At 48.5% G+C, this 23,062-nt stretch overlaps 1 protein-coding gene across 4 annotated transcripts in view; it reads left to right on the forward strand.

The window, feature by feature from the left end:
• Positions 1-10,405, forward strand: part of ADCK1 (aarF domain containing kinase 1) — a 121,634-nt gene extending 111,229 nt beyond the window's left edge. For all 4 annotated transcript variants that reach the window (XM_015071589.3, XM_053224785.1, XM_053224786.1 and 1 more), the window contains 4 exons: positions 236-385; positions 1,560-1,757; positions 6,989-7,182; positions 8,766-10,405. In XM_015071589.3, coding sequence (XP_014927075.1) covers positions 236-385; positions 1,560-1,757; positions 6,989-7,182; positions 8,766-8,937 — 714 coding nt within the window. In that variant the 3' untranslated portion in view covers positions 8,938-10,405. The remainder of the gene's footprint in view (positions 1-235; positions 386-1,559; positions 1,758-6,988; positions 7,183-8,765) is intronic.
• Positions 10,406-23,062: the final 12,657 nt, after the last annotated feature.

A 23,062-nucleotide genomic window follows, 5' to 3' on the forward strand; every position in this document is an offset into this window, starting at 1 on the left:
TTCTCGGTGATTCTAATATGTGGCTGAAGTTGAGGATAACTGGATTAGAACTCAGCTTCTGTCTTAAACTCAAGAACTATACAATCACAAGCCATTTGTCCCACCATGACCACTCAGGCCCACCCAGCACTGCTGGCCTTCCTCTTGAAAGTGACCAGATTGAGGGGCCAGTGTCGAAGTCTCTGAGATAGGTATTCGTGTGGTATAACTCCCACCTGCCTCCCTTCTCTTTCAGATTTCACGCCACCTGGGAAAAATATACAGCGAGATGATCTTTGTCAATGGTTTTGTGCACTGCGACCCCCACCCTGGCAACGTGCTGGTGCGGAAGCACCCGGGCACAGGAAGGGCAGAGATTGTCCTGTTGGACCACGGGCTCTACCAGGTAGAAGAGGCCTTTTTCACGCAGCCAGTCCAGGGTCTGGTCCTGGGATCAGAGGTTGCTGATCTCCCGATCGGCCACAGACATGGGAGGCAGATATCCAGGGCAGATGGAGAGGCCCTGCCCTACCCCTAGAGCTGTTGTTCTGTGTAAGTCACATCATACGAGCTCTCTCCAGTTGAATGAGGTTGGTAATGCTTCCTTTATAGGCTGCTGTGGGAAGTAGATGGGGATATTCCTGGGTATGTGCAGGTGCTTTGTCAGCTGTAAAAACCTTGCTTCCCAGGGAAGCCCAGGCCAGCCCACTGGGAAATGAGCTGCCCTTGGATGAGCTGGGAATTCAGGGTAAGGAGGTAACTCAGCCCCAGGGAGGATGTAATGTGTAGTGGGAAAGAGGGCTAGGAACTGATAGGGGCTGGATGCCCCCAGACTCTGTCCTCTGGAACTTAGGACTCATCTGGGTTCAGGCGAGCCATGGTCTCCTGCCTGGAAGTTGGGAAGTTCACTGCCAGTCCTGGGAACCAGGGCCTATCTTGAGTTCATGGCAGATGGTCCTGGGGGGGTTTCCCCAATGACCTCTTACTCCTCCCCTCAGGGCCTTGATCCCACCTCCCAAAATCTTGGCCTCCTTTGAAAGACTTACTGACATTGGGTATGTTGGTTTGAGGTAGGCCAGCTGCTGTCAGACACAGCCCCCCAAACAAATGATGGCCCAGACACAACAGACATCTAATTGTTGTCTCGGGTAGGTGGAGGTGTCTGAAGGCAGGGGCTGACTGAGGCTCTGCCCCACAGGCTTCCCTGGGCGTGGGCTCATCATTCTCCAGCAGCAGGGGTGGGGGCTCAGAGAAGTATGCGTGGGAGAGTTTTTGGCAGCTGGATGTGGAGCTTCTGCCACATTCCATTGGTCAGAGCTCGGGCAGAGGGCCACATCCAAGTAGGAGGGAGGCGGGGAATATGATTTTAGTGGGCAATTGGTAGCTTCTGGCCCTCAAGACCAAGGCTGGCCAGATAGTAGCTTTGAACTTGGGCCTTCAGGGATGGCTGAACTTTGGGAGAGAAGCAGATGTCATGCCCTAGTTCCCCGGTCTTCCCCTTCACTGTGATCATACCAGCCAGGGTCTAGGTCTTCTGTGGGGAAAGGAGGCTCAGGTCCTGCCACATTGTCCCCACACAGGTGCTCACGGAGGAGTTTCGGCTGGATTACTGCCACCTCTGGCAGTCGCTGATTTGGACTGACATGGAGAGAGTGAAGAAGTACAGCCAGCGCCTGGGAGCCGGGGACCTCTACCCCCTGTTTGCCTGTATGCTGACAGCCCGGTCTTGGGACTCGGTCAACAGGGGCATCAGCCAAGCTCCGGTCACCGCCACTGAGGTGGGTGGTCCCCTCCTGGCCCTGTCTTCTCCTGAATGCAAGGGGTGGGGCCAGGGATGGTCTTTGGACCCCTGCCAACCCAGGGCCTGAGGTTGTGGGCTGGTTGGCTGTGGCAATGGGACTGTGGGCAGCACTGGAGATATACTGGAGGAGAAGCTGCAGCCATGGATGCAAGGAGGGAGAGGAAACGGTGTCTCACTGTATCCCCCCTGGCCTTACCAACCTGGTCGTGTTGACTGTATAACCCAGACTGCTGTGGCTTTTGCTCCAACATGCTCACATGAGATTTCAGGCTTCCACCAAGTTCTCCTCCAAGACTTCTAGAAATCCCCAGGGACTGTCTCATCGATAAGTCTAGTTCCACTTGAGCTGCCTCCTGCTGGGCACGGTCTCCCATTGCAAACTTCCTGTAGGGCTCCCTACTGGGGAGAGCACCTCAGTTCCCCATGCGGCCACTTGTCCCATTGTTCTCCCTGAGTGTGTAGCGAAAACAGCTTTGTAGTTCATTTCTCTGTTGGATCTAGATGAGAGTCCCATGGAATCTGGGCTGAGACTGGTCCTAGGAACCCCTTCTCCCTGTACTCACTGCCACCTCCCTCCCAGGCTTCTCATTCTCTCATGGAATTGGCTTCTGTCTTCCCAGCTTGCTGGACCCATGCACACTTGCCCATAGCCGTGTGGGGACGGGCTTAGGCTCAGCCGAGGCCCCTGCTCAAGGTTCTGCTTGTGCAGTCAGATAGACCTGGATTCTAGTTGCAGATCCTGCTCTTCCTGGTGGCATGGCCTTGGATGGTTCTTGCCACCTCTTGGAGACTCACAGTCCTCCCTAAGCTGCCTTGTGATGGGGGCCTTTAGGAATGGCTGGATGGAATCTCAAATGTCATCACCAAAGAGACCACCTCTCCTGTCTCTTGGCTCTGCTTTCCTGCAAATTGACATCATTCCCCCTCAAGCTTGGTGGCAGCGTTGACTGCCAGCTGCCCCAGGCTTGTGTGGCTTTAAAGCTCATTATCTTGGAAGTGAGACCATCTCCTTCCTTTGTTAAATAGGGATGATAATTTCAGGGATGCTTTATTGATAATGCATGTAAAGTGCCTGCCCATAGTTCCTGAAGTTTGTTCATTGAACAAACATTTGTTTTTGCTGGAACCTAAACTAGGTGCTGGGGATCCAAAGATGAACAGACAGGCCTTCCATGTAATTTGCACTGTGATTGAGGGAGACAGACAGTAAACAAGTGAACAAACAGGTAAATGGAATAATTGCAGGTTACGGGTACAGGAGGCAACAGGTGGGGTGAGTAGTGGGGGTGCTGTAGACTGGGTGCTCAGAGATCTTGCTGGGAGCTGACATCTGAGTTCTGGAGGACAAGAAAAGCAGCAGCCAAGGCAGAGTTTGGAGAAAGCATTCCAGGCAGAGGGCACACGATGCCACAGAGCAGGAGGAGAAAGCATCAGCATGGTCTGGATTGTGGGGAGGTGGGTGCTGGAATGGGAAGAATTTGGGGTGCTGGGCAGAGAGAGCATCACACGGGGTCTCATAAGCCATGGGAAGAGGTTCAGATTAGTTCTCAGTACAAAGCAAAGCAGGTGTCAAGCAGGAGAAGGATGTGCCCAGAGTTGTTACTTAAGTACCTCTCTGGATGGGGCAGGATGAGCACAGGGGCAGTAGGTCAGGAGGCTGGAGGTGAGGGGGGCACAGACCTCACTAGCGGCAGCAGAACTGGAGGGAAGCAGACGGAGCCAGGGTGTACTTTGGATGGAAGATTGGGAGGCCTTTCTGTCAACTTGGGTGTGGAGAAGAGGCAAAGGGCGGGGAGTCAAAGTTACATCCCAATGTGTTGGGGTCAGATGTAGGGTAGGGGGTGAAGCTACTTCCTGGCATAGGGAAGACTGGGAAGGACATAGTTAGGGGGCAGGAGACAGTAGTCAGAGCATTCAGATGGAGGTGTCATGGGCAGCCAAGCTTGGAGCTCCAAGAATGAGTCCAGGCTCAAAATACAAATTTGAGAGTTCTCAGGGTATACTTGGTATTTAAAGCCTCAGAGATGGGTAAGATTGCATGGCGCACAGTAGGTACTTGGTGTATCATATGTTTTTTTTTTAATTTAAAAATCTTGTTTTTGTTTTTGAGAGAAAGAGCACGAGTGGGGGAAAGGGCAGAGAGAGAGGGAGACACAGAATCCGACACAGGCTCCAGGCCCTGAGCTGTCAGCACAGAGCCCTATGCAGGGCTTGCATTCACGAACCATGAGATTGTGACCTGAGCCAAAGTTGGAGTGAGCCACCCAGGTGCTCCTGATATGTGTTCTTATGAATTACTCACTTATAAAGACCCAGCATAAATGCTATGTATTAGTCTGCTTGGGTTGGTGTAGTAGAATACCACTGATGAGGTAGCTTGAGCAACAGAAATCTATTTTCTCACAGTTCCGAAGACCAGAAGTCCAAGATCAAGTTATCATCAGGATTGGTTTCTGGTGTAGCCTCTCTTCCTGGCTTGTAGACAGCTGCCTTCTCGCCATGACTCACACGGCCTTTCTTCCGTGTGTACACGCTCCTGGCTTCTCTTCCTCTTTTCTGAGGGACATCAGTCCTATTGGGTTAGAATATAAAGTCACACTTCACCCTTATGAAGTCACTTAATTTTGTTGACCTCTTTGAAGGCCTTGTATCCAAATACAGTCACACTCGGGTTAGGACTTCAACGTATTGATTTGGGACACAATTCAGTCCATAACACCAGCCAGGAAGCTCCTGTTCATCACCTTTGCCAAACATGGCCCCTTAATACTTGTATCACTCACATGCACGCCATCTTAGACTCTGAGAGTGGCTGTTTGTATACTTCTGTGAATTCTCCAGCTAGGTGGTGAGTACCTGGAGGGCAAGAATCCTTTCTTGCACATCTTTTTATAAAGGCCTGCAGTTCTGGGACCACATCTAACAGAGAGGTATTGGTGTAGGTTCTGGAGACATGGAATCCATTTCCTCACTTTGGACGAAAACCCAGAGAGAGAATAAACTTAGCTGCTCCAGACCAGCCCCAACCCAGTCTCTGAGATGTAAGGGTTCCATTTTTCTGAGTCTTAGTCTTATTGAGAATGAGTGTAACCTCCAACATTGTGTCAGGGTAGATGTTTTTCCAACTAAAAGTGGCTTAAACATTTAAGCATTTATTTTCTTCATAACAAGAAGCCTGGAGGTAGGTGGGTCCAGGTTGGTTAACTGAGTAGATCAGCAATTCAGGGCTCTGGGCTAACTCTCATGGTTGTAAGATGCCTGTGGCAGTTACAGGCTTCACACCTTTATACCCTGATTGATGTCCAGAGGTGGGAATTAGGGGTCATTTCTTCTCATATATTGTTCCTTAACAAGAAAACCTTTCCCAGAGGGTTCAAAAGACTCCTCCCTAGGTCAGTTGGCCAGAATTGTGTCTCATGTCTATGCCTGAGCCAATCACTTGGCAGAGGCATTCCGCTCAGGGCACACCATGGCTGAGATCAATCAAGATCCCCCACCCTGGGGCTAGGGAGGGGCTGGCCTCCCTGAAGAACATGACCCCAAGGGGTCAAGTGAATAAAAATGCGGTTCTTTCGAGAAAGGAGAATGAGGAATGGCTGTTGGGTAGGCACCCAACAGAGTCTACTGCAGACACTCACCAACAGGATAGTCCAAGCTTGAAGAGATGCCCCCTAGAGGGAGCCTGCGTGGGTGCAGGTGCTCTGAGAGGGGCTGTCTCCATCCAGGTCAGTCCTGACCTTGCTGAGGGTGTCCCTATGGTGAGCAAGGCCTTGATCTGGCCTTAACCCTCGGGCAGGGTGGCCTGTAGCTATGGTGGGAGGCGGTGGGGAGACAGACAGCCTCAGTGTCTGGCTTGGTGTTGAGATGTTCCAGTCTGATAGCTTCTGCCTGAGGGACATTTTGAGTTTCACAGCTACTCAGTTATCAGCAGTGCACACATATTCCAGAAAGGGCTGAGAGTCCTGCTTTTGCTGCAGAAGGCGGCTGCGTGGGGAAGCCTTTGGCAGCATTGCTGCGCCCCTTGTCATGACTTGGATTAACATCAAGCATCTCCCGGATCCTTATCTCTGCTGTCCCTCTTGGTCAGACTGGGAGGTGGGCCCAGGGGGCCTCAGCATTCCCAGTTTTTAGGTGAGGACCCTGGGTTCTAAGAGATGAAAGGACTTGCCCAGGGTCGGGGTCCCCGCTGTGAGGTGAGAGGAGGCAGATCCTGGTGGTGGTGGTGGCCTGGGCTCTACAAGGATTCCAACCCTGACTCACCACTTACTAGCTGTGGCCCACAGGCAGGTTGCCTAACTTCTCAGTCCTTTGGTTTCCTTTTCTCAAACGTGGGTGATACATTTACCTGATAGGGTCATTGTGAGAATTAAATGAGCTAATGCCTGCAGCCATTTTCTCTGGAGATTGAGAAGAGGTCAGAAGTGCACCATCATGCTCAGGGCTCTGGCTGGGGGCAGGTGTTTGCGCAGAGCCCTGCAGAGTTCAGGGGCAGGAAAAGAAGCCAGACCTCACACTCAGACACCAGCATGGGGTAAGCCCTGGCTCCTGCTCTTTGGGCAGTGGGACCTCAAGCACTGAGTGGGCGGCGGGGCTCTGGGTGTGTCTGGTGGGGCACAGAGTCAGGCAGGGGATAGAGCTAGACTTTGGAGTTGGGTTGGGGTCAGGAGCTGAGGTCTATGAACTGCACCAGCCTGGGCTTGGCTGAAGGGATGGGGGACATGACTCAGCTGGCACCAGCTTCCAGGGCTCCTTCCAGGCCTGTCATCAAATTGGTGGCCAGTGAGAAAAGCCTTGGTTCACCTCACATGGGTGAACCCTTGGGCCAAGAGGCTAGCTAACTCCAGCCTCATCAAATGGCTGATGAGGAAGTAGACTTCCTGCCCCAGTCAGTACTGGCTCGTGGGCTCGGAGGATCGGTATTGGTGACCTTGGGGAGCCAAGAATGGCAGAGGTCCTGTCGATGTGCTCCTGTACTGCGTCCAGTGCTAGGCCAGAAGTGGGGGTGAGATGTCATATCCAGGTTTGTCAGACTACAAAGCCCCCATGTTAAGCTTCCTTCTGGGGAGCTCCCTAGTGGCACCGAGGCAGCCATATGCTAGAAGCTCCCTTCTGGAGCCTCCTTGCAACCCCTCAGCCATAGGCACCTACCACCCTGAGCCCCACTTCCCACACCAACTCTCCATGTCTGTCTCCCTGTTGCTGCTTCAGGACTCGGAGATCCGCAACAATGCCGCCAACTACCTCCCCGAGATCAGCCAGCTCCTCAACCATGTGCCTCGCCAGATGCTGCTCATCTTCAAGACCAATGACTTGCTCCGTGGGATTGAGGCTGCCCTGGGCACCCGTGCCAGTGCCAGCTCCTTCCTCAACATGTCGCGTTGCTGCATCAGAGCGCTGGCCACGTGAGTGTGGCTCTGGCCTCTCCTTCCCTCCTAGCTCCCTGGCCTGCTCCAGGGGTCTCATTTGCCTCCACTTTCTCCCACCAGTCCCCAGGGCCTTGCCTGAGCTCCCTAGCCTGCACCTGTCCTTGGAGGAAAAGTTAGGGGCAGGAGACAGCTCCAGTGAATTCGCTGATTCCGGGCTGTGTTTTTGGGCGGTCCAGAGAGCCACCTGTACTTTAAAATATGTGGATTTTAGGACCTCACCCTCCTAGTCAGGCTTTCCAGGTAATTTTTTTTTTTTTTAATTTTTCAAAATGTTTTATTTGTTCCTGAGAGAGAGAGAGAGAGCGCGCGCGTGAGCGCATGAGTGGGGAGGAGCAGAGCGAGAGAGGGACACAGAATCCGAAGCAGGCTCCAGGCTCTGAGCTGTCAGCACAGAGTCCAACATGGGGCTCTAACTCACAAGCCATGAGATCATGACCTGAGCCAAAGTCGGACGCTTAGCCAACTGAGCCACCCAGGCACCCCTAGGTGATTCTTACCTTCACTAAAGTTTGAGATGCTTTCTGAGAGTCTCAGTCCCATCCAAGTGTCCCCTGGGCTTGGAATCAGGACACCCTGATGCATGCATCTCATCTCTAACTGGTCCCAGGACCCGTCTCCGCAGGATCGGCTAAGCGGCAAGGCCAATGTTCTTTTCCCTGCACGTGTGGCCCTGACTCAGGGAAGTGTCACCAGCAGGTTCACTTGGGATATCAGATCTTTTTAGATGCCTCAGTGCCCTTGGAGTATTGGTGAGGGAGGGAAGGTGCTTCCTCAGGGAGGTATTGCTAGAGAAGTGAAGGTTCTAGGCCTTTCTCCCTGAGTGTGCAGATACATGGTAATGGCCATGCTCTGGCTGAATTTTCTCTTCTGAGAGAGGAGGCCTACACTGGTGTCAACTCCCATCCATCCAGTGCAGGGAATGGGTCATTTTGGCAAATTGATGAAGGGAGTGTTGACCACATACATCATGCAACCATGATCAGATATTGAATTAGATTGTAGCAAAATAGACTGCACACAGAAAGGTCTGAGCATGATTTATTCTTTGAGGGTTCTGGGAACCAAGTCTTAAAGGGTCATTATCATAACACCAATTTTTGTCATGTCCTTTTGTTAGTGCAGAAGGGGTTGAGCTGGGTTGAATCCATACTGGCCTCAGCCTCTCAGGGCCACCTGACCTAGTTTCCAGGTGATTCAGTCTCAGAAAGTTTGGGAAAGCTTTTATACTGAATTTGGGGGATTCAGGATTAGCATATATTTACTAACCTTCCAGAAAAAGGGACACATTGGAATGTTCTACCCAGTGGGTCCATTAGATCTTTGATGCCCTGTGAAACCGCTGCCTTTATTACCCCACTTATCTGGAAAGTTCCTTTGGAGTAGTTGAGTCCCTCTGGTCTCTGGGTGGGTGGGCAGTGCTATGATCATGTAACCAGGAGTTATCCGCTAGGGCAGGGGCCTGGTAAGTTGACTAAGTCAGGATCTTCTGTTGTTGTGATACTGAGTGCTTCTTGCCTCTTTATCTCTTGTTCTCTCCTCCCTTCTTGTCTGTCCTGCAGGCACAAGAAGAAGAGTACCTGTTCGTCCTTCAGAAGGGCCCAGATCTCTTTCAGCGAGGCCTTCAACTTATGGCAGATCAACCTTCATGAACTCATTCTGCGTGTGAAGGGGTTGAAGCTGGCCAGCTGGATCTTGGCCTTTCTTTGCTGGCTGTTGCCCACTCCATACTGAGTGGACTTGCTGTCCCCTTTCCCTTTCCAGTGTGATTCTGTGGTGGGCAAGTTGACTTTTCACTCCACTCCTCTGTCATGTCTCCACCCAGGTGCCCTATTTCTGTCACATGGTGGCCTGGGGCCCCATGATCATTGTCCATGGCACCACTATACTTCACACCTCTGGAATCCCTCCCCTATGCTGTAGCCCTCGTCTCTGGGCCTGCAAGCTGTCCCCTGCAGTAGGCTTCTCCCCTGACCCAGGGAGATGGCCCACCACTCTAGGTGGGTGCCATGGGGCTGGATGTCACCCTACTTCCGGTAACAACTCCTGTTGTCAGGATGGACCATGAATCCCACTGACTTCCTACATGAATTCCTACATTTAACTTGTGGGCGCTTTGATTTTGTTGGAAGAGAGCATTGTTTCTGATCTTGCTGGGAACAGATTCCCTCTCCTTGTCCTGTCACTCCCCAGAGGTGTTGCACCTGAGCAAGGTGGCTCGGCATCCGGGGCATGAGTTCACTGCTGTCACGGTGACCCCTTTGGTGTTTTACGTACTGTGTTTCAATAAAACTTGAGGGTTGCAGGGAAGGGCTTTGTTGATGGGATTTTTATTCTAGGTTGGGGGTGAGTCCACATTGGCCGTTAGGTAAGAGTGGACCTGGGTGCCTTGTGCCACTGTGTTCTGCTTGGCATCTTGCCCCTGTCATCCTTCCAGCCTTTCCCTGTGTGGCCGCTTCCTGCCGCATGTAGGCTTTTCTTACTTTCCAAGACTCTGATGCTTTGGTCAGAGGAGTTGAGAAGCCCAAGGCCAAGAACTCAGAGGCTCATCTGAACTTCTGCCTTTGGTTCCTCTGGGTTCTCCACCTGCTTTATTCTACTCATTGCATCCTGACTTAGCCCTTCGGCTCCTCATTTGACGCCCTCAGTCCTGGAGACTGTAGTGTAAGCCTCAGTCACTGTGGCTAGGATTCCACTCTGGAGCCTCCTTGTCTCCTGTCTGGACTCCATGCTTCCATCTGTTGCCCACGGCCAGGGCTGCCCCACCCCCACTCAGTCATCTGCTCCTGTTTCTGGGTCATCCCCATAGTTCTGCTCTAACTCCAGGTCCCTGAGAGACTCCACATTTGGCAGGTCCTACTATTACCGAGCACCTGTGCTCACTGGCAGTAATTGTGTTTGAGTGTCTCTGATCTTACTTCATCCCATTCACAGGGGCAGAAAGCCCCTGAATCCAACTCTCATCTTCTCTTTGTTCATAATACAACAAGCAGGTTTTCCGCTGACCAGAGATGATTTTCAATCCCTTTATTTCCTGAAAGAATTAATTGTTCTTAGTGACCAGTTGGATGCACCCGGGGACCTGGGAGAATAATTTACAAGATCTGTTATTAATCATGAGGATGCATGCTGCATATTATATTTTATGGTGTCTTTTATAGCCACTGAAGTAAATATATAATGTCCTTTTTGTTCAAGGTAATGGTTACTTCTCACTTTTAGTTTAATGGTTGGCTCCCTCCTGCCCTGGGATCTAAAACATCAGCATGTTGCCAGTGGGCCCAGCACCCAGAACAATTATCCAGGGAGAGTAGAGAATCTGGGAGGGTTTGGGGTATAGGGAAGTTTGAAAATAGGAGGAAAGTTGGCTGGTGATTATTGAGTGCCTTCCATGGGGAGAGACCATGCTAGGCTCTTTGTAAATAAATTACATCATTAAATTGTCCTGTCAGCTCTACGAGGGGGAGAAGTCATTAGTCTCATCTTCCAGAGATGGGGACCAAGGCTCAGAGAGGTTGACCTACTTCCCTGAAGTCACAGAGCTGCAAAATGGTGGTCCATTGTGGAACTCCATTCCGCAGTGCTGTAGTTCTAAATCACACTCACTCTTTGGCCTGTCATATGTGCCTGAATGGAGTCTCAAAAACTTTGATTTCAGAGGGAATTGGATTTTCAGTTGAGATAGGAGAGTCCAGCATGTTCCCTGGGGCCTGAGGCAGAGTGGATCTGGACCACTGTGGCCTGCATGCAGTTCTGACACTGACCACCCAGAGCTAGTGCAGAGTCCAAAGGCTTCAGGGCATAGAGCCTTTGAAACTCATGTCAGGCACAAGCCGCAGGTTTGGAGCTTCGCCGGGCCACATGAACTTCTGACCGGCTGACTGCAAATTGGGGTGTCCCCATACCCACCCTCCCACCCCCAAATTCTATAATTTGCTAGAATGACTCACAGATCTCAGGAAAGCAAGATACTTGTGATTACAGTTTTATTATAAGGGATACAAATCAGGACCAGCCAAATGAAGGGACATGTAAGGCAAGGTCTAGGAGGATTGTGAGTGAGGAGCTGCCACGGCCTCTCCCCTGGGGTCAGGCATGTTGCCCTCTCAGCGTATCCGTGTGTTCACTGGGCTTCAGTGTGCAGAGTTTTTCTCAGGGTTTCCTTGCATAGACACGATTGAATCATTGATCACATGATTGAACTCCGTCTCTAGCCCTCCTTTCTCCCCACTCCCTGGAGAAAGGGGGCTGATCTCGCCCTCACCCTGGGCCATCTAGTAAAAACCCGGGTGTGATACAAGGGACACACTCTGAAAAGGATACTCCTATCACCGAGGAATTCCAAGGAGTTACAGTTACCTTCCCAGAAGCTGGGACAAAGACCAGACAGATTATTATATAATAACTACTCTGGTGTCTTCTTGTCCTGTGCCCTTGACCCAAGGTATATCTCTATGGACTGACCGCTGGCCTGTGCTTTCTGCTCGGCCTGGGTGGAGCCATATCTGGAGCCCAGAACTGTAGGAGATCATTCTGTCTCCATCTCTATTCCGTGGTTCAGCGATAGCATGGCTGAGTTTCTATGTAGGACCTTGCTCTGATCCCTTCTCTGGCCTGTGGAACTTGCCGTAAATGGATTTGGGTTTGATGCTTCCCAGTAAAATCCTGTGACATTTTTTTCTCCCAGCAGCGACAGTGTGTCAGGAAATCACCAGCTCACTCTGAAGAATGTTTTACCTTTTAACACTTAAATTCTTATTCAGTTTAGGTGTTGGCTTCTTTGATTTCGGCAACATGGATATTTCCTCCTGCTTCCTCTTTTCGGTGGAGTAGAGAGAAATTCCAGCTCTATGGCCATGTGGTCTACATCCTCTCAAGTATGTGCTCAGTTCTTAGCAAGTTCAGAATCCTGGCTTGTAGTAAGTGCTAAATAAACATGTAAGTATTTTCTTTTTCAAATTTTTGAGAGAGAGAAAGAGAGAGAGAGAGAAACAGAGAGGGAGACACAAGATCCAAAGCTGGCTCCAACCCCTGAGATGTCAGCACAGGGATTGACATGGGGCTTGAACTTGTAAACCACGAGATTGTGACCTGAGCCGAAGTTGGACACTTAACTGACTGAGCCACCCAGGTGCCCAACATGCAAGTATTTAGAATTTCAGAATACTTTATCTTCAGGGCTCCTGAAATCCATACATTAAAAATATACTACATGTGTCGCTCATCCCCTGCATAAGGAATATTGCCTTGTCCGATAGCCAGGTTAATTTCCGCAGAGCTCCAAGCCTGCTCCCAGGCCTCCAAGAATGTGAACAGCCAATGAATGACCTCTCAGAGAGCCAAAGTGGTTCCTAGAGGCACCTGAGCAAATCCTTAGAGGCAGGACTCATTGGGAGGTTGAGAATTACCCTCAGTGTAAGCAACTGAGAGAAGAGGTAAATGGAGCCGTGCAAGTGACACTTGGGGCTGACGTAGTTTCCAGGTATAGCCATGAGGGCCTAGGGTCTAAAAGTTGGGAACTGGTAAGGGGTCAAGATCTTAGTAGGCAGGACAGACAAGTCCACAGAGAGTGGCATGTTCTTTGCAGCCTGACATTTTGGGACGGTGGTGTTTGTCGGGCTGGATCAGGAAGCCCTGTATTCAACAAGAGGCCTTGAATGCCAGGTATCCTGGTACCCCCTGCTTGCAGGTAACTGGCCAAAGGGAAACTGCAGGAGGCCCAGTCTCCTCAGCCTTAAATCTATAAACATTTTGGTAAAAGCTCGTTAGTTCAAAAGGCTATTCTCACCTCCTCTCTTCCCTCCTTCCTGTAAAGTAAAGCCTCTTATGAAGCTGCACAGACTGGCTTGGCACTCTCTCCTTTTTTGGAGGAAAGATGAGGTCAGCCCTCAGCAGAGTACATGTTAAACCTTGGGTTAGCTGTGATGTCCATTTTCCTGTGGTGAGTGCCTCCTGGCCTGCTTTCTCTGGAGGCTGCCTCAGCCGTGCCATCAGCCAGGTCACTGTGCCCCTGGCAGGCACTGTTGGGGGCAGAAAACACTCTGCTCAGTTCTGCCTTCAACTTAACAGTTGCATGGTTCTGTCGATGTTTCTTCCTGTTTTTCTTTTTCCCATATGTGAGAGGTAAGGACAAGCTCTTAAGACTGGTGAAGTGCTAGGTAGGAAGCCCTTGACCTCTGCCTTTTCAGCTCCCATGACTTCATCCCCTCTCCCTGCACTTTCATTCTAGAACAGTGTGTCTCAAAATTTTGTGTAACAACCATTAGAACACAGGATTCTGACTCAGTGGGTTTGGGGCCGGAGAGTCTGCATTTCTATCAAGCTCCCAGGGGATCTCTTGCTGCTGGTCCACAGTGCACACTTTGAGCTGCAAGGACCTAGATGGTTCTGAAGGTGTGGTTCTGCCCCGGCAGCCGCAGCATAACCTGGGAGCTTACTGGAAATGCAAATTCTCAGCCCCCACCTCAGATTTGCTGAATCGGAAACTCTGGGGCAGGGCTCAGCAATCTGTTTTAATAAGCTCTCCAGGGAATTCTGATGCACATGCTCATGGTTGCAATCTCGGGTCTATAGTTCACAACCCTACCTGCACACTGGAATCACCAGGAGAGAGCTTTGAATGCCTAAGATTCTGATTGAATTGGCTTGAATGAGGGCCAGACATTTTTTATTGTTTTTTGTATTGTTTTTATTTAAAAAATTTTTATTGTTTATTTATTTTTGAAAGAAAAAGCGTGAGCTAAGACAGGGCAGAGAGAGAGAGAGAGAGAGAGAGAGAGAGAGAGAGAGAGGAGCACAGAGGATCCAAAGTAGGCTCTGTGCTGACAGCAGACAGCCTGATGCGGGACTTGAACTCACGAACCTTGAGATCATGACCTGAGCCGAAGTTGAACACTTAACCGACTCAGCCACCCAGATGCCCTTGGTTTTTCTTGGGGTGAGACTAGGATAGGATGAGGGCTCCTGTGTGTGGGCCGTGGTTTCCATAATTTGAACTTTTCCACTAGTATCAATGGAGGAAACACTTGGGCTTTCATATCAGTTTGCCCAGACTTGTGGCCAAAAGGAAAAGAGAAAGGTGGGGCTTAGAAGCTGTCAGAGTAACCTCAAAAATGGAGTCAGACTCTCCCCTAAGAAAATCCAACAAGCTGAGGATAGCCCACCAGAAAGATGGAAGGAGTCTGGGTCTTAGATGAACCCCTGCTAAGGCCCCTTGCTAAGTAGTGAGTGTGGTCATGTGTATTCGTAAGAATAAACATGATAAATATTTGTTGGAGAGATTAATGTGAATGGGGTTCTTTTAGAGTATGGGGAGGCCTTCTTCTGAGCGTTCTTTAATAAAAAGCTCCCTACACCCATGCCTTAAGGGTGGTAGTCAGGAGCCCCATGCCAGGTCATGGTGATGCTGACCACTGAGTGGCTTAAAACAACATACAAGTTCGTTATTTTACACTTCTGGAGGTCAGAAGTCAAAAAGCAGGGCATCAGACAGGCTGCATTCTTTCTGGAAGCTCTAGAGGAGGATTCTTCTCCAATTCCTAGAAGCTGCCCGCATTTCTTGGCTCATGGCTGTATCACGTGTACCTCTTCTTCCTTTGTTGTGGCTTTCTCTGATTCTGACCCTCCTACCTGCCTCTTATAAGTACCTTGTAACTACTTAACCACCTCCCAAGGTAATCCAGGAATCTCTCCCCATTCTCAAGTCTTAATCACCCCTGCAAATACTTTTGACCACCATGTAAGGTCACATTTCCAGGTTCCAGAGACTAGAAAGCACACCTCTTGGGGGAGGGGGAAATACTATGCTATCTACCACGCAATTGAATTCTGTGGGTAGGCTTGGGAATCCTAAGGTAGACTTTGTTCTGAGTAGAAGAATTAGTTATCAATAAATCATAAAATATTAGCAATAATAATAGCTAATTTTGAGCCCTGACCATGTGCTGGCCTTGGATTTGATTTCACTTAATTTACATGATAACCCAATGAAGTCTAGGGGCCACTATTATCCTGTTAGTACAGGTGAGTAAACTGAGGCACAGAGGGCTTAGGTTGCTTGCTAGAGGCACACAGGCAGTGAATGGTGGAGGCAGGTTCTGAACCAAGGTGGTCTGCGGCCAGAGCTTAGGCTCTCAACCTCTGACTTTCCATTTTCTTCTGTAAGAGTAGACTGTTCCCACCAAGCCTGCTAAGAAGTTGGACCCTCCCTGCCTTCCCACAGCCTCCTCAGTCTGGAGCTGGGGAGGCTCTCGCAGTGGGTTCAGCTGGGCAGGGACACCCTGTGAACAGCCATCTCTCTGTGGAGGGTAGGCCTGTGTGGCCCAGAGCTCACCTGGCCAACAGCGCCTCAAACATCAAGCCCCTTAGGCCACTGTGGACACTGGGATATGCCCCCTTCTAGGGAAATCCTTGTAAAGGGAGCTAACAGTGGCAGAGATTGCAGTGTGCTCCATGGAAAGTAGGAATATAGAGGGGGTCTGCCTTTTTTACCTTTTCCTCTCTCTCCCAAGTATGCAGGGAGAGGTGTCAAAAGATGGGGGAGGAGGAAAAACCACCAATGTGGGACATTTATTTTTTTTAATTTATTGAGAAAGAGAGCAAGAGAGAGTGGGGGAGGGGGAGAGAGAGAATCCCAAGCAGGCTCCACACTGTCAGCACAGAGCCTGGTGCAGGGCTCAATCCCATCAGCTGTGAGATCATGACCTGAGTTGAAATCAAGTCAGATGCTTAACCAACTGAGCTACCCAGGTGCCCCCAACGTGGGCCATTTTAATGAGTTGGTTAGAAGTGACTTCTGACTTGTAACGGTTAATGTCTCTAATAATCTAATGGCAAGATGTGTCCAGAGCAGATCTGGAACTTCTTCCTACCTTTGGCCTGGACCAGCGTCTCTGCCCATACTGGGCCAAGCAGCTGGAAGTAGTCCCATCGCCCTAGTTCTGCTACCAGTGGACAGGTTGCTTTGGTCTTGGAGCTTCTGCTTCCCCTGCTGTGAAATTGCCTGGTTTTCCATAGGTTGCCCTTCTCAGAGGACTGTGGTGAATGCGAAGAGTTAGTGCTAGTAAAAGCGATAGGGAAAAGCAAACATAGATAAACAGCATGCACATAGACAGTTTATCTACCCAGTAAACCTTGCACTTGAACAGAATTCCCCTTTCCTGCAGGGACACCCATTCCTGCAACTGTGCTGATCCAGGAGCTCTCACAAACCATGGGGGTAGACAGATGGCCACCTCTCTGGATGCAGAGATTGGTTCCGGTAGGGGCTCATGACCCGAAGGACCTTCCTGTAACTTCAGCTAGAGATATGGAGAATGACTACCTTCCCACTGGTTGCTAAGCTCTGGTGGCTATCTTGCCTGCCTCATCCTTTAAACCCCTAGATCAAACCATTCCTGTAGGTCAGATCCATCCTTGATTTTTCAGTTACTTGAGCCAACAAATCTGCCTCCCCTTTTTTGTGTAAGTTGTTTTAAATTGGGTATCTTATGTTTAACCAAAAGGGTCCATATCATTGCAGCTATTATCTTTAAGGGCCCTGGACTCATGTTTGGAGGATGTGGAGAGCCTCGAGGAAATCTAGAGGAAAATAACAGACACATCCATAGAAAAAATAGAGATGATTATAGACTGGATGCTCTCCATACAACTGAACAAGAACAGACAGAGTTAAATTACAGTAGGTTTTTTATTGCCATTGTTGAGACAGAGTGAGGGCTACTAGTTGGTTACTTTAAATGCCATTTTCTGGTCAGAATGAACACAGAGACCCATGCCGTTCTGGCTGGATGCCATTTGTGTGGATGTGCTTTTTATAGTAGTCATGCCTGTTTTCTAATGACCCGTGGGGTTCTCAGAAGCTGGCTCTTTGGCTGAAATAGGCTTGATTTCTCTTATTGATTCTGCTAGTTGCTGTCCACAGTTCACCCCCAGAGAGCTGGCAGGAGCTCTTTCTTTAATCACAGTGTTAGGTTGATAGAGACGTCCCTGGGAGCATTTAAGATAAAGACAGGTGTTCCCTGTAGACCTGAGAGCTGCACAGGCCAGTTCACGGAACTTGAGCTTAACCAGGGACAAGTTTAGGAACGGGACTGTGTGTGTGGAAGCTTCTGTCCCTGCTCCGCTCCCTAATGCCACATGTCTGGCTAAGTGAGATGAGGGCTCACATGAGGATTGTTACCTCTCTCTCTGTCTGGGTTGTGGGCTTCCTAAACAGGCTGATCTCAGTGTGTTACAGACACCAGGCTCACCCGTCTCCATGGCCTTGCTCTTGTCCACTCTGCCTCCTCTGCTTGTCCTTATATCTAAGTCCCCTTTGCTTTCCGCTCGTGACAGCGTTCAGGCCCTGCTTTGCGTAGGGAGCCTCCCAAGACCACTGGGCCCCTGTGGCTTCTTTCTCCTCCCAGTTCTGACCCTTCTCTCCATTTCCACTATCCACACTCAATTGTCTACCCTCTGTCTGCAGGTCTTGGAGGGGGAAGAGCACTTCTTTGTCTCATGTGTGACAGTGGAGGCCATAGCAGGCCCTTTACTGGTCACTGTGTGGCCACCTACACATGCCTCAGTTCATGCATATCGCATGTATTCCCTCAACACCTATTTATTGGGGAGGGAAGGGGAGAGACAAAATGTGACCTGTGGTCTCTCTGACAAAAGGAGATGGCCTTGGATAAGGAGGGAGGCTATTGCTGGTGGAGGCAGTGGTGAGCTGGGAGTCTGTGGCCTGGGAGGAGAAAGGGATTTAAACAACTCATGGGGACGAGTGCTGCCAGTCGGCAGCTCCACCTGAAAGCAAGATTTGTTGAGACTATCTCTAGGTTCTCTTTTGGGCTATTATTTCTCCAGATTTCATTTTGACCAAAGGGCCCACTGTTTCACTGGATGGTGCCACCCGTAGTCGCCCAGGTTGAGAGCCAGGCATCAGCCTGTACCCCTCCTTGACCTTCAGAGCAACTCCTCCCCCCATGTTCAGCAACTCTTCTCTACCTCCTTACCACCACCATCCTGGTCTAGATCTGGTCCCCTCCCTGTCCTCCGAGTCTCCCATCTTGTCCCACCAAACTGGCTCCTGTCCAATTTACCTAAGGCCAAAATGTCTATAGTCACATTGCCAAAAACCCATTTGCCTAAGGATTGGTTCTCTCCAGAGACAAGTTTATCTCAAATTAAGTGTTCTTGAATGTTTACAGATCCATTTGACCTTCCTATTTCTTGCCTTTTTTTGTTTCATTTGTAAGATTAAAAAATTTTTTAACTTTATTTTGGAAGAGAGAGTGAGTAGAGAAAGAACGAGAGAGAGAATCCCAAACAGGCTCTTCCCTGTCAGCACAGGGCCTGACTTGGGGCTCAAAGTTACAAACTGTGAGATCATAAACAGCCAAAATCAAGAGTTGGACACTTAACTGTCTGAGCCACCCCGGTTCCTCCCTTTTTAAGATTTTTAAAACCAGTTCACTTAAGAGCATTTGACTTAATTTTGTATTTCTTTATATATATATATATACATATATATACATATATACATATATATATGTATATATATATGTATATATATATGATTTATATATATATATGATTTATTGTCATATTGGTCTCCATACATATATATACATATACGTATATATGATATATATACATATATATATATATATATGATTTATTGTCATATTGGTTTCCATACAACACCCAGTGCTCATCCCAACAGGTGCCCTCCTCAATGCATTATACAGGCAGCTTTTTAAAAAATGTTTATTTTTGAGAAAACGTAAGTGAGAGAGGGGGACAGAGGATCTGAGGCAGGCTCCATGCTGACAGCAGTGAGCCTGATGGGGACTTGAACTCACGAACCAGAAGATCATGACTTGAGCCCAAGTCAGATGTTTAACTGATTGAGTCACCCAGATGCCCCAGGCAGCTTTTTTTGTCCTGTGTCTGTCTGTCTGTCTATCTATAATGTATCATCTATCTATTGAGAGGGAGGGACTGTGTGAGTGGTGGAGGGGCAGAAGTAGAAAGAGAGAGAGTATCTTAAGCAAGTCCCATGCTCAGCCCTGAGCCTGATGAGGCAGAGTTGGGGGAAGGAGGGGAGATCAGTCCCACGACCCTGGGATCACGATGTGAACCGAAATCAAGAGTCAGATGCTCAACCAACTGAGCCACCCAGGAGACCCAGAAAGCTTTTTAGAATGATCATTTCGTGTTCTTCTAGCTGTCTTTTTTCTAGGTCACCTACTTTCATTGACTTTAAAGATAACCAATATTTCTGGGGGTCCCTGGGTGGCTCAGTCAGTTAAGTGTCTCTTAATTTCAGCTCAGGTCATGATCTCATTGTTTGTGAGTTTGGCCCTGCATCGGGCTCCGTGCTGACAATGTGGAGCTTGCTTGGGGTTCTCATTCTCCCTCTCTTCTGCCTGCCCCACCCCTGCCATTCTCTCTCTCTCTCTCAAAATAAATAAACCTAAAAAAAGTTAAACATAAACAATATTTAGCCATTTTGTCTAAAAGACACTTGTACGCAAAAGATAGTTGTCCTAGCAAGAAATATTCAAGGCTCTAGTTACAATCAGTCATTATGTACTGTGTCATCTTGATCCCTTATCTAAGGGTACATTAATTTCAGGTGGAAAATGGTGGATACTCATGTTGAGTTTTGTGTGATGCCTATTACTTTATGAATTCGGGACCTTGAAAAAGGATGATTCTTATGTGCAACGCAACAGGCTTGCCAATGACTGGTGTATAACACACTGAGCTTGTGTGTACTGAGTGAGGGAGTGAGATTCTGAGGCAGGGTCCTAGTACCACCACTCATAGCAGATTATCTCACGATTGAACCGTGTCAGCCATCAGGATGGAGATATTTGCCTGAAATTTTAAAGAATTAAATGGAATGAAATAGACTGCCATTAGTAAAACTAATGAGCTTCTGACCTAGGCAAGTACACTGGATTTGTCTGGGGTTCGAAAACAGGTATGGCAATACAGCATGGTGTTGCCAACCCCTACCGTGGCCAGCGCAAACCCTGAAGTGATCACTGCATCCTTTTGGTTTGAGCTGGGATGTGATTCTAGAACCCTTCTTAGCACAGCATACCAGTCAACTGCTACTGACGGAGCAGTGTTGGCAAACGCCCAGTTGCTACTTTTGCTCTCAAAGCTGGATCCTTTCTTTTTACCTGTGATAGTTTCAGGGCTCTCATTGGTGAACACAGGAGAACAAACAAGTTAACTTCTCCACACTGACAGAACGTTCCTAGCTTTCTGGTGATGGGGAAAGAGACATCTTGGGCTCATTTGGGCAGATTGATTTAAAGGCATTGTGATGTCATTCCCTAGGTTAGAGGACTTTATCAACACTGCATGGCGGTGTTTTCTTTTGCAGGGAGTTTGATCTTCTGGGGTTTGCGGAGCCATCCTGAGTTTCTGCATTGGAACCCAAAGGATTTCTGAGCAAAACCTGGATCTCCTCTGACCCTGTTTATCTTGGGGAGCTGCAGCAGGGAGCCAGGAGGGATCCTGCAATGGGAATCCAGAGACCTGGAGTGCTGCTGACCAGCTGGTCACTTAGGGCAAATCTCCCCCTCCCCCACCTCTGACTTCTCACTTACACATTAAGGAGAATGGGTTATAATCAGTGGTTCTCAGTGGGGGTGCTACTACCCCCAGGCACTTCATGGAAGTGCTTGGAAACAGTTTTGGTTGTCACAATGACTGGGGGTTGTTACTGGCATTGAGCTGGTGGGGTTGAGGATGCTAGATGTCTTCCTGGGGGCAGCACAGCCTCACTCAACAAAGAATTTTCCTTTGACCTTGTGTGATTTCCAAATGTCCCATAGGATATTTGTGTGATGAAAATCATATTTATAATGAACTGAGTCTACAACCTAACTCAGTTTTACATGTAAAGGTAAAGGATTTTTTTTTTTTTGCCTGGTTTTAATACCATTACATTTTCCAGAAATGTAATTGCCATGAGAATTGAGGGCTGATTGGTTTCTTTAGGAATTATTGTTCACCTGCATTGGACCTGCATTTGAATGGTCATTACAACTCACCTGTATCGATCTGACTTTGAAAAAATCATATATATAATTATGTAGGTAGATTATAGTTTCTATGGATTTCATTTCAGATGGGAAGGGGCAATACAAAATATTTGTTGTAAAAACGCTGTGTTAGGTCTGACTGGGCTAAAAACCATTGTTCTAAAGATTCCCCCAAAGATCCTTCTTTAGCTCTAACACCCTCTGGGGCTGTGAGAGTTGAAAAGGAATTCACATGGCATGAAAAATGGAAAACATGCAGCAGTAGAAATGGATCAAGGCAAATTAATGTCCCCAAATTAAGCAGAGTCCATAGCAGAGCGTGCCCACAGCTCCGTAAGCTTGGTATTGTAGCATAGGACTTGATTTTGGATTCTGCATCCAAATGGGATTCAAGATCAGAACCCCTTAGTTACGTAGCTGCGTGAATCTTTTATTGCTGGCAAAGGGGCCAACTCAGCCTGCACCATACTGTACACGGAAGCTTCAGTCACAGCTCCTTTCTATCTGAAATCCTTCTACCAGCCCTATTTTCATGATGTAATTTTAGTAGAATTAAACCTGAACAGCCCAAAATCATATAATTAATTACATTCAGCTTCAATTACAATTACTAATTGATCAAAGCCTGCTAGCACAACACTTTCATTATTTGGCACACAATTATTGAGCGCCTACTTTGCGCTAGGAATAAAGTAGGAAATGGTCAATTTCTCCTGAGGTGGGAGGATGGGGTGGGGGCTAGGGTTGTCATGAAAGGCCCCCTAGGGACATGGGGTAGGGGCAAAGGGTAGGTGGGTAAGTCCTGCTGGCCTAGTAGTTCACTTATGAATGTTTATATGCTAAAAACCTTACATGTGCCACACTCGGGGATCAGACAGGCTCGTTTGATGCAGGTGACACATATTCTATCGTAGGTATCTCTGGTTTTTTTCTTTGTCAAATAATAATTAGTTAAGAAATTAATAGATGCTATGAACATCTGCCCCCTAAGGTACTCTTAATCATGGCACTGGTCTTTCCATTTATAACCCTCTCCTCTCTGTCTCTCTGTCTCTGTCTCTGTCTCTCTTTTTTTCTCTTTCTCTTTTTCTCTTTCTCTTTCTCTTTCTCTTTCTCTTTCTCTTTCTCTTTCTCTTTCTCTCTCTCGGCTCTTTTCTGTCTGTCACAGAAGGCCTTCCTATGGGAACCTCGCTATGCATTCTTGTTAAATGCAGACTCTCATTTAGTAGGTGGCCGCATGTGTCCTCTGACCTCACACCCCTCTGGAATCCTGAGACATAAAATAGCAAGGAAGAGGGTTTAGGACTCCAGTCTGGGACCCAGTGATAACTCAGCTTTTATAATTTTTTCTTGGCCATCTCCCCTCCTACCAGACTGGAATTTTTTTTTTTTTTTTTTTTTTTTTTTAGTCGGGGTTGGGTTGGAGAAAGTGGTGGAGAGCATAGAAGGGCGGGGGAGTCTTGTTCTTACTCCGAATATTTCTCCCAGATTCTTCATTTAAGTTTTGAGTCTATTACATTCCCTGAGGGAAGATCCAAATAGCTCGCTGTTTGAAATCAAATGCCAGGAAGAGATTCCCTCCCCAACCACCCCTTCTGGAAGCCTTAACTTTTCCCAGGCATTCAGCGGAGAGAAGCCTGGTGGCTCCTAGATGGTGACCCTGGGGAGGAGGAAGGTGGACAGGAAATGGGGAAGGGGAGGATCCCATCACTGAAGAGTGCAGATATCTTAATCTGCCACAACTCTGCCACGTTTTCCATTTGCTAAAGCATCTATAATATACTTCTAATTTTTTTCTCTTTTGGCTTGCTGGG

This window comes from Acinonyx jubatus, chromosome B3 (assembly GCF_027475565.1).
Source record: "Acinonyx jubatus isolate Ajub_Pintada_27869175 chromosome B3, VMU_Ajub_asm_v1.0, whole genome shotgun sequence".
In the NCBI taxonomy this organism is placed as follows: domain Eukaryota; kingdom Metazoa; phylum Chordata; class Mammalia; order Carnivora; family Felidae; genus Acinonyx; species Acinonyx jubatus.